This window comes from Homalodisca vitripennis, chromosome 5 (genome assembly GCF_021130785.1).
Source record: "Homalodisca vitripennis isolate AUS2020 chromosome 5, UT_GWSS_2.1, whole genome shotgun sequence".
NCBI lineage: Eukaryota > Metazoa > Arthropoda > Insecta > Hemiptera > Cicadellidae > Homalodisca > Homalodisca vitripennis.
The window spans coordinates 52,327,267-52,346,977 of record NC_060211.1 but is presented as its reverse complement, the minus strand read 5'-3'; the positions used below and the strand labels follow the sequence as shown (position 1 = coordinate 52,346,977).

General features: G+C 34.1%; 1 protein-coding gene and 1 long non-coding RNA gene across 8 annotated transcripts in view; one reads left to right on the top strand and one right to left on the bottom strand.

Moving 5' to 3' along the window:
- LOC124362183 (ankyrin repeat domain-containing protein 17-like) overlaps positions 1-19,711 on the top strand; it is a 125,099-nt gene that overhangs the window by 71,136 nt on the left and 34,252 nt on the right. For 5 of the 7 annotated variants that reach the window (XM_046816454.1, XM_046816453.1, XM_046816450.1 and 2 more), the window contains 13 exons: positions 1,153-1,327; positions 2,208-2,334; positions 3,571-3,786; positions 4,703-4,907; positions 6,657-6,784; positions 7,871-8,017; positions 8,796-8,895; positions 10,222-10,379; positions 10,705-10,869; positions 16,666-16,821; positions 17,861-17,995; positions 18,768-18,950; positions 19,152-19,293. In XM_046816454.1, the coding sequence (XP_046672410.1) occupies positions 1,153-1,327; positions 2,208-2,334; positions 3,571-3,786; positions 4,703-4,907; positions 6,657-6,784; positions 7,871-8,017; positions 8,796-8,895; positions 10,222-10,379; positions 10,705-10,869; positions 16,666-16,821; positions 17,861-17,995; positions 18,768-18,950; positions 19,152-19,293 (2,037 nt within the window). The remainder of the gene's footprint in view (positions 1-1,152; positions 1,328-2,207; positions 2,335-3,570; positions 3,787-4,702; positions 4,908-6,656; positions 6,785-7,870; positions 8,018-8,795; positions 8,896-10,221; positions 10,380-10,704; positions 10,870-16,665; positions 16,822-17,860; positions 17,996-18,767; positions 18,951-19,151; positions 19,294-19,711) is intronic. The other 2 variants (XM_046816451.1, XM_046816455.1) reach the window with 2 other exon arrangements.
- LOC124362186 lies at positions 10,603-19,162 on the bottom strand. Its single transcript, XR_006922445.1, has 4 exons — positions 19,027-19,162; positions 17,848-18,014; positions 14,162-14,288; positions 10,603-10,965 (listed from the first exon to the last, which is right to left on the bottom strand). It is a non-coding gene; the product is annotated as an uncharacterized LOC124362186 (long non-coding RNA).

The window sequence follows — 19,711 nt, the reverse complement described above, 5'->3', positions numbered from 1 at the left end:
ATTTGTTTGTTAGATCAAGAAAATATATATCACAGATCAGAGAAGCGTATTTTTGTCAAAAGAGAACTAAGATGGGTACTACATCAGTCTTTAAATTTATAGTAAATGTTTTTTAAACATTTTAGAACATTTAGAGCTAAAATTGGTACATTAGTTTAAACGAATTATCCAGCAAAATTTCATCTAGCATAGTTCTTGTCAACTGCTTCAAAGGGAGTCTTTGGAGTAAAATTCTGACCTCATGTTTTAGTACATTTTCTAAGGTAGATTAGTACTTGCCTAATCGCTGAAATCTAAAACAGTGTGAAAAATTATGGTGTCTTTTTAGACAATTTACTCACTATAAAGGTTACCTGAGATGCTCCAGGGCATTGCTGGACGACCCTCTCTAGGCGCTTCACTCATCGAGACTTGCCGTCCATCCTCAAACTCAGCCGACCACGTAAATCTTCATTGTTCATCTACTTGTTATCGACTTTACTCCATTAACTACACTTCAATACTGTACCATTCCCCCAGTACTAAAATGTATGTTGTATTACACTGAAGTTCTGCTCTCCAGCAGTCACTGGGACAAATGTTTCAGAAGCTGCCCCGAGGGGAACCACCCCGTCTTCCACAGTTCAGTTCAGTTCACTCTCTATAAATGTAAACAAATTGAAAATAATAAACAATCTTTACACAGAACAATTGATTACATTTGACAGGCTCATTCAATTAATATTACACAACTTTAGAGACAGCGTTTTTTGCTTCTTTAAAGACCAGTGGGGCGTAGCCCAGAGGGATTTTCAAAATAAGAACAGGCCTAAATTCATCCCAAGAACCATAAGAATGTTCAAGTAAAATTTCAGTACAATCGGTGTAGTAGTTTACACGTGAAAACAAAATTATTTGGATTGGAATATATATTTAGCATACCAAAAAGTATTGTTTTCAGAATTAAATAATTTTAATGACACGTTTTTAAAGGTTTTTTTTAGATTTTAGTTTTGTAATTATTTATTTGTTGTTTTACACAAAAAAAAGATATATTCTGTGGTAAACAGAATTTTTAAAAACAAACTAGAGTTTATTCCTGCTACAGGCCTCAGATCTGTGGGAAATTACTTCATCCAGAGGTTCACTAAACCTAATATATGTGTTGAACAGGAGCCAATATCAATGCACAGACAGAGGAGACGCAGGAGACGGCGTTGACACTTGCGTGCTGTGGGGGCTTCCTGGAGGTGGCGGATTACCTAATCAAGCACGGAGCGGAATTGGAGTTAGGTGCATCTACACCGCTTATGGAGGCGGCGCAGGAGGGCCATCTAGATCTGGTCAGGTATGCCAAAGCCGCAATATTGATGAGTTAACAGTATTTAACTTTACAAACTCCAGCACTAGCCAATGGCGTAGTGTAGCGGGTACAACGGTTATCTTGCGATAACCGGATCAAGCAACGTCGAGCTTGGCTGCTTCTTGGATGGGTGACTGCTGAACGATCCTGCCCTTAGTGCAGCCAGCCTGCTCAGCCATTGGTTGTGGTTTGGAAATCACCTTAAAGCTGTTTGTCCCCAGGTTAAGTGTTAGAAAGGGCTTCTTAGCCCGAACTTGGTACTGAAAACAATTTTTATGCTAATTCTCAGCATTTCCAAGAATTAACTTTAATACCATCAAATAAATCTTTAAAAAGCTTGAAATAAACTATTATTGTGATATTTAGTAAAGAACATTAATGATTTTAAGATATTAGTGACAGTACCAAAAAATGAAGTAGAATCGTGTAACCAGCAACTGCTTACACAGTATCTACACTTTCGTCTGTCATCCCTGCTATATAATGAGTATTAGTTTAATCACAGTATCTGCTAGAGCGCTTCTACTTCCTTGGCATGTTAATAACAACAACAGCTGAATATCAGAAACCTTGTCAACACATTATATAATTCATAGTGCTGAGAGCAAAATGACATGATATGCATGTATGTGTAACAATAGTGGATTATGTGGGTTAAAGAATAAAAACCCCAATCTGCAAGAGTTTGAAGTTACTTTTGTTAAGGATTCGAACAAAATGTTGAATCCTTATGTGTTATGTTTTTCCACATAAAAAATAATAAAGAGTTTTGAAAAAGATGTAGATGTAAGGATTTGTAGGGAATAAAGTTTCTATTCGTTGAAACGTTACTGACTTTAACTAATGTAAGACATATGCTGGATAGATACCTGCTTGAGGCTAGAGCGGATGTCCATGCTCAGACTCAGACGGGAGATACTGCTCTAACCTACGCATGTGAGAACGGACACACGGACGTAGCCGATCTTCTCATCCAATATGGTGCTAACTTAGTAAGTATTGGTCATTCTGATGTTTAAATGAATTTTGTGTGTTGAGTTCTAACATTTCTTCATAAAATGCAAAATAAAAGTATAAAATAACATTTATATATAATTTGGATTTAATTAATAAAGGTTTTAGATTATTCATGTAAAAATCAATCCTTACTTTTGTGAATTCAGTAATTAAAACCATTGATATTGTAACAGTAAATCAACATAATAATTGTTTTCAGGTTTGTTTGACTAAATTAAGCAATTTCCATCAGTTGCCCATAAAAATTTACGATTTTTATATAAATGAATTATAAGTCAGGACAAATGCAGAGGTATGTAGTGTTTAGTGCACTTATCAAGAGACAACTACAATTACTAAATAACATAATTAAAGAATGAGTTAATTTCGTTATTTTACAAATAACACTGTTTGTTTACATAATTTGTATTTTAGATTGGATAAAGCGGTCAACGTGTAATTAATCCTAGGATGTAGTTCTCCTACTATCAAATGTTTTTGAGCAGAAGTGGCATTGAAACACAGACTTTTATAACTGAAACCCCCTTGTTCAGTATAAACTCTCTTACTGTAACACCAAACAGAAGCTTCCTTCACAGTCAATTGATTTGATTTTTTTCTTTTTGAGTAGACCTGATCCAAGTCCAAATATCCTACAAACACATATTAAAAATATACTGAATTTTATTTTTTTAGAATAAAATATGTTTCTTAATTTTGTTTCCAAAAATAAAACAAGAATTATGAAAATCAAGTGGTTATTGAAATTTTTTTCTGAAAAGCTAACAAATATACATAAATAAGGTAGGCAAATTTAACCGGATAACAGCAAAATAGATGCAGCACCCAAAGGGTTGATTCTTTAAATCAACGTAAGGATATCCAATCTGTTGCTAGCTTAATTACCAATAAAAAACAAAAGAATTATAAAAATTGGTTGGATAGATTCTTTATAACAATTTTATTCCAAAAGGGTGCAAATCTACAAATAATAGGCTGGCATTTTTGCATATGACTTTAAGAAATTATGATGGCATTTAAAGTGTTAAGTAATAATATTCAGTGTAGTCAAGTACAGTTTTTCAAAAGTAAGTAGTAAATAGACTAGACTAAGTGTAACTTTTATATTTTGTTAGAATAAAAGTTTAATGTATTATGATATTAAATAAATTTCAGTTAAAATATGGTCTCCAAACTGAATGTGGCCTTACTAACAATGTGCTGTGAAACAGGAGCATGAGTCTGAAGGCGGCCGGACTCCACTGATGAAAGCATGTAGAGCCGGTCACCTTTGCACTGTGCAGTTCCTCATCTCCAAGAGTGCCGATGTGAACCGACAGACGACAAACAACGACCATACCCCCCTTTCCTTGGCCTGTGCAGGCGGTCACCTCTCCGTTGTGGAGTTACTGCTCGCCCACTCAGCCGACCCCTTCCACAAGCTAAAGGTCAGTACCACAGGATCTTAACCGACTAACAATTACTGAACCTTTTGTGATAAAAATAAGATATCTTTTATGTTGATTGGTTTGGTTTGGTAAGAAGTTAAGGAAGGATTACTTTTTACACATAAGATAATATAAATTGGTAAATATACTCAAAACTAATTAAACCCCATATTTGCACCTTGTACTAGGAATGTTAGGTAAATAATTAACTCTTTAATCTGTACTAAATTGTCAGATTAATTTGGTTAATGTATAGTGAATTTTTCTATGTTTTTATTTGCTCTCTATTAGTTATAAAGTAAGTAACCTGTTCATTTCAATAACCAGGTCATGCTAGATTAGATGATAAAAAAAAACTAATCAGCTAGTTTTTGATAAAATAAGATCAAGCTTAAAATATACAGTGTAGCCCCAGTTAATCGAAATAAAAAAAGGGGCAGCCATTTCGGATAATCAGTTTTTTTGTTAGTCGAATTACAAGGGTAAATCAAATATAAACGACAATTTTGCTATTTTTCTGACACATGGATCCACCACTATGAGCCGATCCTTGAGTGGAAGCATACAACTTCTACCACTTGCAAAAAGTTAAGGATTCACGAAATGGATTCATGTGTTAAAAACTTTGTATTATCGTGTTGGTATTAGTATCTAGTGCAAAAAGGATAGTTTCAGAAAGCGAAACTGTCAATACAATAAATATAAAAAATTACAGTTATATTTACAGAAAAGTTTGTTTGACAACATGATTTGATTTATATGTCACACTTGACATATAAAAAATCTTATTGCACTAAAGAATATGTGAACTTAATTTGTTTTGGTTTTATTCAATATATAGGCTGCAGATAGAAGTATGACGTTATTGCATACAGTTTTAAAATGTGTGTTGATAAGTAAAATATTGTGTTGACAGGACAATTCGACAATGCTGATAGAGGCGGCCAAAGGCGGACACACGAATGTGGTGCAGTTGCTGTTGGACTACCCCCACTCCATCATGATGTCCCCACCACACCCTCCTGCCCCCGCCCCTGCCCCCACCGGCCTGCACGAGGTGCCTGAGGCCGTCAGGGTCCTGCCTCAGGAAGAACCTTTCACTGCCAAACCTAATACTATTGGTTAGTAAATTGGACAAATGGCTATATTGAAATATTAAGCCTTTATAAATTCCTAATTATTATTTAAAATTAAAAAAAAAAGAATTAATGACATTATACTTAGTTTTTAAATACCTAAATTCATTGAATTTCTTAAATATCCAATTTGAATTATTTATTAGAATTAATATTATTAGAACTAGTAATAATAATACTAAAGAACTACGTAATTGTGAACTTAACAGCTAAAGTGGCAAAAGACAAATTTCGCATTATTAACTAATTGTTCTGAACCAAAAAACAGTATAAGGTTTTAAGGGTTGCACGTGACAAGTAACAAAGTTATAGAACATAAAAGTGGAATTACTTTTCTCATGCAGAGCAAATTTCAATGTTCTATGGATGTCACATGGTCTTTTTATGATCGTGAATCAACCTTGTATTAGTTGCTGCTGAAGTCAGGTGTTACTATCTTTGAATACATGATCATTACCATCTTTGGATACATAAAATAACAATAATGCTTAAATTAAGGGAATTTGACCTAAATAAAAGATTTTTTTGTTAATTTAGACCTTCTAAGAATAAAAGATAATGTCAGCCTGACATAAGTGCCTCCAGCCATCATCACGGATGGCGACATACAAAAACATCCCTCGATATAGTAACTATCACTAAAAGATCGAATTCTAGATAGTCTGAACACGAATGCCTCTGGACATTACTGCTAGCCAGGAAATGCAACTTGACAAAACAAACAAATATTGTTAATTTCACCTTACCATAACTTCCTACCATTTTGCAAGAAAAGTAGTTCCATTTTTATTGTTCTAAATAAAATTCATTGTTTGATATTTTAATTACCTACAATCTGATACTGTTTTGTTCAAGAGGATGATTGCAATAGGTTAATAATGCAAATTCCATTACATGTGTGGATAACAATACATTTGAAAATACCTTTAAAATGTGGCAAAGATGTTTACTGTTCTAATCTAGAATGATTACCTGGAACAAAATTAGTATGACTACAATACAATATGATTACAATAGTATGACTTGACATATTGCATGTATAACATTATGTTAAATACTACCAATATAGAAGACTTTAGGTAGGGTAGTGTGCAAACACAAATATATTAGGTCTGTAAAACTCTATTAATTTTTTAAAGTTTATACTACTTAACTGTGCTAGGTATGCTAAATAAAAAAGGGTGTTCATTTGAATAGCTCTTCCAGCTCAGTTGGAAGCAATTCATAGATTTTGTTACAACTAAATTTATTTCTTATGGGAGTTACATGTAACCAATTTCTCAAAAACTGATCAAGATTAAAAAAAATGTTTATAACTATATTTATAAAAACAGTTATATGTATTTTACTTTTTCTCTAGGTCCGAAAACTGAGTTGTGAAGTAAAAAGATTAATGGAACGAAGTGGCATACCAAACTTGCCAACGAACGTAGCCGAGATATGTAGATAAAGTTTTGTTCTAAGTTTTAACTTGTTCAGGGTTTTTATTGGAATGACTATTGTTTCCACAAGCTGTGTTATATAGCACATTTGTTTATGAAATCTTGTTTAAATGTATGTGTATATAAAGTCTTAGGAAAGAGCAGTAGTTTTGGACTCTGGGTGAAGTTATGTTAGAATGTTCATTAAGTGCTACCATGAAGATAGTTGCAATAGGTCGATCATTATACATATTACTCTAGCTACTAAATTAGTTGACTAACCTGGAAACTTACATAATGTCTCGGTATGCAGGTCGGCTAGTCGACCAGCTGGGCCCTTCTGTTGCCAAGCACAACCCTCCTCAAAAGTCTCTCCTGCGCAAGAACAGACTGTCTGCGGCACTCGCAGAGAACAGTCTCACCTCACCTGAAGTTCAGCAGGTCTGTAGTACTTAACACTCAGTTAATCTGACGTTTCTTGCTGCTGTTATTACTACTTAATGTTCTTATACTAGGATTGATAAATACAAAAAAAACACAAGTTTTTAAATGTTGAAAAAGAATCTCTTACTTAGATATATCAATGATATTTCAGAAAATAACATTATGTAATGAAGCAATTGGGGTTTGACAGAGTGTAGGGTCCTAATGTAATAAATGTGAGTTACATTTTAGACCACAAAGTCCTTGATAACAAGAAGTGGTTGATTGTGTGGCTGTAAAAATCACTGTAAGAAATTTGTAATAGCGTCCAACATGCTTTTTGTTTGCAGGATAGTGCTGTTCACCGATACACTAAAAGATTTAAAGTCAGTACAGAAAATAAAGTATTGTTTTATTTTGAAAGCTTATATGTCAATTAATCAAAACTGATACAAAAAAGTATTCTCTACACGCTAAACGTATAAACAAGGGACATGATCATTTTGTTCTATTATTAATGTCAAATGGACTGTTCAGTCATTTTTTATATCGTAGTTGGAAAAAGGCACAAATTGTATGAGAATTCATGGTAGTTAATTCTGTTTGAACTAGACATTACTCTAAAGCCGGTATTAGCCACTAGTTACTGGAGCAAAATTATGCTCTGTCGCTGGTCATGTCACACACAGGGTAGCCTGAAGAATGACATTTTAGTCATAAAAATGATATTGAATGAAGAGCTTAGCTGTTACTTTTCTGGTAATAAAAAAAGAAAAGAAGAGTCAGGAAAATGCGTAAACACCCAATGTTTGTTTTTAGATTAAGTAAAAGTGTATATTACACATTTCTTGATCACCTGTGCAGGCATATTAACAATTTATTTTACTTCTTATGTCCAATCCGTTATTTTTATGAATTACTAAGCTACAAAAAATGTAATTTTCTCTTATGTTTTCTTTACTTGTCGCTAAGTGTACAGCTTCCTCCACTGTTTATTTAGATTTACAATTAATAGGTATTGAATTTTAAACTGATAGATTACTTAGTCTGGAACACTGCCTAAAATGTAAAAGTAGGGAATTTTCTGAAAAGTGACATGTACAGGTGCGGAATGCTCCCGGAGGTGAGGTGAAGGATGACCCCAACATGTTGGACAAGGGCAGCACCAAACCTCAGCCCTTACCTGCACTCGTACCCACCGCCATGGAGCAGCAGATCTTCCAGAAACAGCAGCTGGTCGAAGAGTTCCAGGTCAGCCAATGTCAACAATTGAATCCATTTTTGTTTTGTTTTATCAAAACTACAGTTTAGAGATCAATGGGGAGGTTTTGTTCATTAACAAGCTCCATGAGAACTTGTCAGTCGGCAGAATTTCCAGTATTGTCCGTGAATAACAATGCCAAATTTGGTTTATGAACAATATTGCAATAAATTTCCATTAAAACAGTAAATGCAATAATTAGACAAATTAATTAGAATAAGGAATGTGTTCAAGAACCAACTAGTCTGTGTACTTGTGAATAGTAAAGACTTTCTTCTGTGAAAAACAATCATTCTTTACTATAACATGTATTGTGTTGTATTAGGAAGAAGCTAATTTCACAAAGAAGTAATTCAAATTAAAATTTTTTTCTTGATCCTGGCTTTGAATCTATTGGCCCTCTATACACACTGTTGCTATCTAAACAGTAAGTGAAAACTATTCCATCACTATAAATATGTTTCTTAAATTAGTATTAAATTCATATGAAAAAAATCTATCAGGAATCAAGAATTACTGTGAAATGATCATCAGAATTGCCCCTTCCTTATAATATGTGTACTTACAATTTATACAAAATAGTAAAAACTAGTTTAACTATACTAATTTCATAGTACTTAAAGTATGAGATTATAATTACTGTTTTTCCCTATAAATTAGTCATTCAGTCAACAAAAACATATAAATTAAAAAAGAAAGTACCATATGTATATTTTGTGCAAGTATGTGAAATGAAATAAGAGGAAATAACTACTTGAACTGTTGCAGAGGGTAGAACAGGAACTGAAGGAGCAGGCTGTCGGATGCCAGCTGTTGGAATCGGTTGCAGTGCCTAGTCCCTCCTTCCAGCAGATGGATTATATCGAAGGTACCGTCTCTACTGTAGTCAGGTATCACAGGTGTTGCCAACAACCGACAACAGTTCCCGACAATTCAAATCAAGCCAAACCTCCTTACTTATATAAATATTCTACTTTAGAGTAAATTACCTGAATGAATATTGTAAGTGGGATCTCAAACTTGATTAAAAAAACGAACTAACTTTGTTAAAAAAATTGCATCTAATTGATTTTACTACTAAATGATTAACAGTCTTGTTGTTCTATTATATTTTGATTTGTCAACCAAAATCGGGGTATTTCAGAAATTATAAATTAACTTGGTTATTACAGCATGGGTTTTGTTTTGTATAGCTTCTGATGACTGTGTTTTCTATACTTATCCTAATAACAGTTTTTGAGTGTTGATTGCACCAAGTGTAAACATGAAAACTAATTCTTTAATACCTTAATAAAAAGCTTATGACAAATGTTTCGATACAACATACATTTTAGAAACAATCTTAAACAAATATTTATTTACGCATTGACAGTTAAATTAATCACGTTGTGATGGAAGTACAGTAGATTTACAATGTTTTTATTCCTACACAGTTAAGTTAATTCATGTAACTAGGTGTCCAATATCTGTACGAGAATGAAGATATTGTATAGTGAGTTAATAAAAATAAATATAAAAAATTGTTATCATTTAAGATTTGTTATATTTTCTTTGGAAATACATTGGTTTGTCAGAAAAAATTTATTTTACATTATAAAGTATTAATTAAATTTAATAACAAAATTTACTTTTATAAAAAATACAAAATCTAAGTTCTTGAATTATGTATAATTCTGTAATTAATAAAAACTTTTTGGCTAGTGTAAATGGTTACTTACGTTATTATATAGTCATTTATGTGTATTAGAAAACTAAAAAAAAATATGTAGCCCTGCCATTATTACAAGACAATATTTCCAAATGTTGAATAGTCTGAGGAGTTGTGCACTTTACACTCATGAGTATTGCATTTTATTATTTATGTAAAAATGGTATGAAAAAGAAATGTATGCTAAAAATACATCAATTTGACCTTTGGAAGTTTTTAGTTTGCAATACACACATATCGTGTTTATTATAACATTTAATGTTGGGGTAGAAAAAATAATATTACAACCCAAATAAAATAGAATGTTTTCAAAATCACTTAACTTATTTCAGCCATGCACATTTTGTATAGCAAGTTTAAAAAGTTAACGTTAACACGTGTGATGTACACAGCATGTTTGTTTGTTTGTTTACTCTGAAGTTTGTGCATGGCTTGCCAGTGTGTAGGGAGCAGGTGTAGGGTAATGTGTGGCTGTTGTGAACGCAGGTTTGATGTTAGGTGCAGCCATAGTAAGCAACAACAGTCTGCCTCTGCACAACAGCGTGTTCAAGACGGAGACTGTTCAAACTTCCCCCGCTGCCCCCGCCATCGCTCCTGCTCCGACACCCCATCTCCCCATCAGTGCCAGCGCCGATGTGTCACAGGTATGTTCATTTTGCTGATTCCTCTTTAAGAAATTGATTTGTAAAGTAATTCACCTTCCTTATTTTCAGATACCCGAGTCCAATCCTCAATTTCCTTTTTATACCTAAATCCAGCCTGAACAAAAAACCTGAAGTTCAATAATGGAAATTCGCTCCACTTGCTCTGAAACTTTTAATTGTCTTAATTTATAATTAAAACGTTTTGAATTTATCCTACAACATAACAAAGACTTTAAAAAAGTGTTTAATATTTCTTTGAATAACAATGAAACGTTTGACTCCCATTCTTGAATACCATGGAGCTGACATGTTAATCTCTCGACAGACAACTGCGATCAGCGACCGGCCTAAGGCCAAACCTGTTTCTAAGAAAGAAGGCAAGAACATGCGTAAGCAACAGGTGGCATACCAGGCGGCACTGCAACAACAGCAGAATCAGGCGGCACACCTCAAACATCTGGCGCAGATCAATGAGCAGCTACAGCAGCAGGTGAGGCAACTTGACACTTGAATCTGGTGGTGGCAGTGCATGCGTGAGTCCCTGTCCATGACCCCTTCAGTTGTCTCAACAGTCAGTGAAACTCTTCTATCACAAGAAAGTTATAATATCAACAGTGTTAAAATTTATTAAAAGTTATGTGACAGTAGAAATATTTAAAATTTGTGGATAATTCACTAATTCCTAAAACAAATTTTTGTGCCCTCATGAATTTTCCATAATGCTTTGTGTCTTTGAATAAATTCAACTTATCTTTGAATACATACAACTTAATTCAGTTATATTTATTTTACATAGGTTGGTAAACTACTAATTTGGATTAATTAAAAATATGTCTACAGTTAAAATATTTAATTCATCACAATTATGTTAACCATCGTAAAAAATCAAAATCGTATTAAGCTAATGTTGTTAGCTATGGAAGTTTACTACAATACTAATCAGTGCTGCTGCCTGAGGGTAATGAATGCTCTTTTGCTTTAATATGTGGTAATAGTGTTTGTGAAAAATATTTCATTAGCTAATGCCTTAATCCACTGGCCTAAATGACGAGTTAACCCTTTGCGCTCGAAAGGCCATTAGCACTGGTCACACCAAGGTTGCAGACAGCTCGCGTTAGTTTTGCCATAGTTTATCCTCGCAACTCGTATGGCCAGTACAGATCGCCCTGCTACTTTCATTAGCAGCTTGGTGGCCATATTTGTTGTTTGCCTCACCAGTTCGGAATTATTGTTCAATATCCTCTGCGTAGGCATTTACAGTTGTGTTATACTCAGGCATAAACTATTTTACATTTTTCGCAGTCTTAAATTTATTATTTGAATACAACTTTTAAAAATACACACCTATGTGTAGTCAAGAATAGTTAGCACACGTATTACAGTAAAATTTTCTAGGTTTTCCTCCCTTCTGTCACTTGAGTGTATAGGCCCACTGCGCATCATTCGTCTTATTTACACAGTTAATGTTTAGAAAAGATTTATAAGCCGATTTAAAATGTATTACTTTAAAAAACATCTGCTCGATGAGTTTTAGCACTCACCATTCATTATAAAACAAAGAGAATATTATAAAATAACTGCTATGTTTAGTGGCCAGTGGTGGCTGGCCTTACGAGCTAGGGACGTATTATATCTTGGCCAGTACAGCTGGACATAATTGAGCTGAAATAACATTACGGTAAAAATTAATCTGCGCTTCCGACAAAATGGCGGTGGCCATATGAGCTCCAAGGACAAATTATAAATACTGCCTTCGAGTGCATAGGGTTAAGACTATGGGACGCTTGCATTAGCAATTAAATTGGTTGAAATTGCAGCTTTCTACTAAACAATCGTAACTTATGACAGACTTAATGTAACTTTCACTTGTGTTTTTAGAATATTCTTTACAAATAGAGTAATAAGAATGTTTAATATCTTAAATGTTTTTTACAAAGTAAAATCATGCTGTAAGTATATATAAGAAGGTAGAAAGAGAAAAATGATGTGGAACTGTTTATTTTTTGTGATAAGAAATCTGTTTGTAATTTGTTATGCCTCACTGTATAAAAACAACTAAAGCTGTGTATTAAAACAAAAGGTTAACAGTGCATTATAACAAAAGATTAACAGATACAATACTGAAATGAAATATACACTAAGAATGTTTTTCAACAAAACTTAAACTATGATTTTCTCTCTCAATTGGTAAAAATTTGAATAAAAGGCTAAATATACTGTATAATACTATATAAATAAATGTATTAACTCCATAAATATATATATATATATACACACACACACACACACACGAGGTGAATCAGAAATTTCCCTGATCACTCGCCATTTTATTGGACGTAATTGTACAAGCTGGCGTGCCAGTCTGCTGCATTTGACGCTGAGTCATTGTCCTGCGTTTTGTTGTTTTAAGTGGTTAGGTTATGTCCACAAGATGTGCTTTCTTGTTGTGTGTTATCATTACGAACCTGCATCAAGTTTTGCTTTAAACTTGAGAAATCAAGTGCTTCAAGAAGCGTTTGAAGAACAATCTTTGATCAGAACACATGTTTTTGAGTAGTACGCTCATTTCAACGCTGGCAGAACTTCAATTAAAGATGATCATCGTTCAGGACGGCTTCCTTGAGCAAAACAGATGAAATTGTTGGAAAAATTCAGCACTTCATTCATGAAGACCATTGTCAGACAATATATATCTCGTGTAATAGTCTCGGTGTTAGCTATGGAAGCTGTAAAAATAAAATTTACCAAAAATCTAGGCATGCATTGATTTGCGCAAAATTAGTGTCTTGGCTTTTGCCTATCAATCAGAAACAGTGACATGTGGATGTGTGCAGTGAACTCAAAGAGACAACTGAAAGTGACCCTACATTCATATCCAGGATCATAACTGGTGTTGAAAGTAGGTTTTAAGGTTATGATCTAGAACCAACAAAACGGCAGTCATCAGTGTGGACTCCACAATCACCAAAACAATGCTTGTGGGTGTTTTTTACATTACATTACAAAGACATTGACCATTGTAAGTAAGCTCGTACCACCTGGTGTTACAGTGACCTGATTTTTATTGTAACGTTTTGATGCATTTGAAGAAAAATGTGTGTTGATTTGTGGAATGATAAAAACAGGCTATTGCATCACGACAACGCTCCATCTCACGCTCAGACTATGAAAACAACACAGTTTTTTGGCTAAAAACAACATGGCTACCATTCCACATCCTGCCTATTCACCAGATTTAGTCCTTTGTGACTTTTCTCCCTTCCCAGGAATGAAAATGCATATGAAAGAAGGTCACCCTTTTGACAGCGTTGAAGATGTACGAATAAATGCAGGAAGTTCTCAACAGCTCTCCGGAAAAGCTGGGTTCAACATATCAACTCAAATGAAGCTTATTTCAAAGGGGATAACTGCCAATAATAAAGAAACAAACATTAGTAGCCCTAGTCCGGGAACTTTCTGATACCACCTCATATATACCAAAATGAAAATATAATTTTTAAAACTAAACATAAAAAATTAACAGAATTGATTTTTAATGTAAATATTTTTTTACTTTTAAATATAAATTTGTTATATTCTTATGTAACATATACAGTTCAGCATAAACCATTCATAAAATAGCACAGAACATTGCCGAAATATTTACATGTTTACTGTTGTAACATAGCTAAATATTGTTTGTTTAATTTTACACAAATGATGAATAGCAAATGACTACTACCTAGTAGAAAAACTTTGAAATATGTTGAGCAAACCATTAGGTACAAGAACTCTTTTCATACCAGAATAGTTCCGTGTAGTAGAATGGTGATACAACCAAGAGCGGCTTTGTCAGTCTAGGCCAAGTGGGTTGTCCAATTTATGTCACCCACCGTTAGTGTTGCCCACAGTTTTGATGCAAATCGAACCCTGAACATTGTTAGAAAGTGAAATTGGATAATACTTAGTCATTACTAGGTCAATTTCAGTTTGGTTTAATTTTTTTAATACTGTAGGCCACAAATGTAAGGAAATGTAACAAAACTAGACAAGTATGAATTGATTTCACAGCAAGCGATAAAAGGTTCAAAACTTATCTAACCTAATTATTTGGCTTTTTTTAATTTGATTTAATAGTGTTGGTTGTTATTTGAGGTAAAAGAAAACTAACCTAACTACTTATCAAACCTACCCTAGAATATTGTTAATAATTTAACTATTGCCTTTTGAAGTGAATGAAAACTCACCTAACCAGTCAGACCTGTCTAAGTGTCAAACACCCTACCCAAGGGCTGACTGGTACACCAGCCTATGTGAGAGTCAACTGCTGTAACTTTCTTATTTTCAACAATAACTTACGTATTTTGTTTGTTTCTCACCCTTAATGTATACATTGTTTGCCTCTCAGGTAGGCTGGTCACCTCTCAGGTAGAGCATTTGACCGCGTTTGCTCCTCCATCACGCTCATGACTAATTTGACTGCGTCTCTCTGAACACATGAATTCTAAATCTTCTTATGCTCGGCTACGTCAACTGGCTTCTCAACACTTAATTTTCATGTTTCTTACTTTCAGAAGACAATTGATCATTATATCAAAATACGGAAGTAATTGAAGTTGACAATGATTGCTAAGAATTACCTGAAATTTCAATAACTATTAGAAGTAGACAAGTTACAAGTAGTGTTGTCCCCAAGTCCGTACATCAGTAATAAAAAAAAAGAATTTGGGCCGGTTCTAACAAGATTCAAACTAACTGCATTTTTTGCCTGATTCTCTATTTTAAATTTTATTTAAATTTTTTAACGGATTATTATGAAAATGTTGGCTCTTTAAATGTTGTAGATTGCAAAGTATGGGTTTTATTACTAGTTGTAATGTTGAAAACATATAGGCACTAATCACACCGTAACTTATTGTCTTTGAACTGTAGGGCAGATTGCTAAGTTCGTGCAAAAATTAAAAGGTACTTTTTCATTGCGAAAAATATTTCTTTTTCAACATAGCCTCCTATTGGGATTTTACATTTCGTCAAATACTATTCCACTTTGTTGATTCAATCCAAGTTGTAGGATTGGTCCAATTTCATAAAATAAGACACAGATTTCTGCAATTAATTACATCCTCAATTAAATAATATCTCTGAACAGCTAGCAACTTTTTTACGTACCAGGGAACAGATAATAACCCAAGTGACAAATTTTATGTTAAAGGGGGGATTTAAAACTAATTGAAACTTATCTCCATTAATTTTGCGAGCACAACTCCTAGAGGAATTACCTGGTGCATTGTCGTAATGAAAAAGCACTTTTTGTGAGGAAGCATGTTTTCTTTGTAACGTAAGTTTTAATTGATTAAGTAACAATGTATATTATGCACCCGTAACAGTACTACCCTTTTCTAAGTAATCAAACAAAGATTATTCATTGGAAATCCCAAAATACTGTTCCCATAACCTTATAAGAAAAGTCTTAGCCATTTTTGGTGCTCCTTAGTGCCAGCCTTGTACACATGAAAACAATCAAAATTATTTATGTCAGGTCTTAAAGTGCCACTCATTAAAACACTTTTCAAGCGATTCTATTTGTTCAATTCCATTAGACTTGGGAAAACAAGTAGAACTGAAATTAACTCTAAAGATGGGTTCATTAGTACAAGCTAGCAAGTTGATAATACTTTGTGTTGAGCCACTTGTTCCACATCGTAATCCATTAAAAAATGTATTGAATTTCTAAAATTCATATTTATTTTGGTTTTGCGTCTTCATTTGAACCTCATTATTTTGTCCCTCCTCAATTTAAGTACTGTTTTTGTCTGTCAATTTGCGTGTCTGCTTGTGAAGTGATTGTTTATTTCACGTCTAGTTCCACCTTTAAGTTCCATTAATGTCCCTTGTTCCAATGCATCGTGTCAGTTTTTAGAACCACTGTGTTAAAAAAAGGTCAGTTTTATTTCATCAATCTGAAATTTGAGATATATATATTTTATACCAGTCGATGAATCAGTCGATAGTACTTTACAAATGTAATCTTATTTGTGTTGTGTTTTATGCTAAGCACCAATTTATTTTTCACATTGGGTTGCAAAATGAAACAAGATGTCACAAAAACAAAGTGATAGTGAGTTGGATAGTAACTGTGGAATCGGTAGAGAAGTAATAAAAATCGAAAACGGTATATAATTCGTTTCTAATATGACCGGTAATTCTTGTATGAATTGGAAGTTTTTGCGTAAATTGTGTCCTTGACAGAAGAGAATAACTAATAGTTGGGGGAATGGATGATGGGTATGTTGACGTGCTGTATCAGGTGCTGCACCAGCAACAGCAGATGGATCAACAGCGGGTGGTGGGTGCCAAGAATGTGTTCACCACCAACCAGCTGATGGCTCATATCCAACAGTTGGAGCCCCTCACCCACCACAAGGTCATCCATCAGGAGAAGCAGATACGCACCCTGCAGCAGGTAACAGCATGCACTTAGACATGTCCAGAGTTCCTACTAGGCTCGTTTAGGCTTGCAGATCCAAATGTTGTAACAGGTGATAGTATATATTTATATCGGACATTTCCCAGAAATTGTTTAAGGTACTCAAATGATACTACAGTTATGGTATTCAAATCATTTTACGTATCTGGATTCGATCAGAATATCTGAACCGGTATTTCCTTGCTATCAATATGGGTGCCTAAAAATAATGAATTACACAACTTCCCTAGTATAACTGCTAGCAAAGTGTACAGTATGTCAGCGTAAGGACAAAATCCAGATATAACCATGACTACTATATGCATATATTGTCTCAAATGATGTATGTACACTATGTAATACCTGTTATTTTTGTAGGGATCTTGAATAGAATTGTATTGAATGCAAATTTCAATTATTTGTATATGCAACTGTAGCTTTAAGAGTGATTGAAGTGATGATTTAAAAATGTAGACGATTTAAATTTCGTATGCCTGTCATGACAACAAATGTTACAAATACCAACAACCTGATGTCCACAAATTTTTTTTTCTACTGTCACATTTTGTCACAAATTTATTCTATTAACATTTTTTGATCCTTTTGTGTCCATTTATGGTGATGGGAAACGGAAGTTACTGTAAGTCCATGTCAAAGTTGTTAATAGTCCACTACCAAGTTTATAAGTATAAATGTACCATTCATTATTAATATTAAAGCCTAAGCATTATTTTATTCTCATTTTACCTTTAATTAATTTTCAAAACTTTAATTTAGGTGTCTGTTTAGCGTTTCCATTACATGTCACAAATTATATATCTGGTTCCTATTCAGATTTGAAGGAAACTGGAAATTAAGTCTTTTCTTGTTGTGGCTGGTAATAAAACATGAAATACTGTATGCATGTCGACAGTTATAATGTTCCTTGTTTTAAAACAAGTTTCGGTTGTGATTTGAAAGTATACAAGAGAAACATTTTGTTCACTGTTAATTGAAAGTAAAATGGAGAGATTCAAGTTGTACTTATGTGATGCAGGAGGGTGTGTGTTGTCCTTCATGTGACGTGCTGCCTCAGCGCTGTCAACTCCTGCCAGGAGACGAGACCAAGCCTGACCAAACTGACGTTCTTGTCGAATCACTCGAGACTTTCACTCTGGATGATGTCACCGCCGCCGGTAAGTGATACGCACCTGAGGAGTTTATGACTCAAAATTATTAGATTGAAAAGTGAATGTTCGTGGTACAAGAGCTGTTTAGGAAATATAAACTGTTTGAACTTATCTGTATGAAAACAAAAGATATAGTCAGGCCGTAGGTACTGCAATTTTCCAACAAGACTCAGCTCCATGCCACGTATCAAAGACTATGATGAAATACTACAAGGATAATAATATTACCCTTCTGGATGGGCTTGGGAATTAACATGATCATAATCATATTGAGAATTTGTGGGCAATACGATAGACTGCAAAAAATGGACTGTATGACAAAAACAAAACTGGTGGAAGTAGTGATTTAAGTGTAGTTTAGATATGAAGCAATCACAAACAATTGCAAAGAACTTGTGGATTTCAGAAAGTCATAAAAGTGGGACATATGCCCTACTAATTAAAGGTAACAATCTCATGTAAGTGTACTTAAATGTAGCTTTGGCCTAAATAAATCATATTTACTTATTAATTCTGCTTGTTTACATTAATTTGCACAGTACTGTATCTTAATATTTATGGAGTTTTATTCTTAGGAGGATCAATAGACTCACTTTCAGAACAGAACTTGTATATTGAGAGTTTAAAATCTTAAGACAGTCTATTAGCTGTGTTCAATACTTATTAAGAAATAAAAGAAAATTGCTTTATAATACCAGTTGCATATAACCAAACAAATCTTTTCATTTGTGAACTCTTTCACAACCTCAGTGAGCTAATCAAACTGTTTTCACAGCGGGACTCGAACAGGCACGGATGCGTGAGCTGGCTGCGGCAGCATATGCGGCGGGAGAGGTGGATTATGCACGCGGTGCAGAGGCTGCGTTGGAGATGCTCACAAAGTCCCGACTGCAAGTGCTCGGCACTGACCAGGACCAAGTGGAGTATTTCATGCCTTCCCCTTCCGGCCCAGTTCAGGTACTGCCCTGCCTCTAGATGTTATATTTATTTTTACTTCTCAGTATTAAATTAACAAATATAATCTACACCTTACCTCATACGTTTGCTGAGATTTTTCACATGTCTAATTTTGTCCAACAACATGTCAGTTCTGTTTTTTTTATTTGGTTCCAATCCGTTACTTGTTCAGAAATTTGCAATTTATTGTATTGTTTCCAGGTGCAAGGTGGTCCCAACAGTTTCCAGGTGCAATACCAGGTGACAAGGCAAGAACTGCAGCAGCTGAGTGAAATGAAAGCACGACAGGCTGTCAATCCTTCCTTCCCTTCGCAATCTCTACTCCTACAAAACACTCCTCTCAGTAAGTATTGCGCAATGCAACAGGTGCAAGAGAACTTAAAACGTTACTTCTGAGATATTCTCAAAATAAATTCAAAGCTGACAAATTAAACGAGTTTAGTATGTTAGATGTTTACCAATGTTATGTTCAAAATCGTAGCAATCTTATTACTAATACATAGTGTGGGAAACATTCTCTTAGATGTATTTATATAAGATATAAATTGTGTATTTTTTCAATATAAAATCTGAGCAAAAGTATAAACCCTTTAAGGACCAACCGTCTAATTTATCGCCGGCGGTGTACTATGCGAAAAGGACCAGTCGTCTGATTTATCGCCGGCGGACTTTTCATATTTTTTAAGAGATATTTTAATCTTCTATATGGAATAAATATACTATTTTTATATTCCCTGTATGTTTCTTACTATGATATCAAA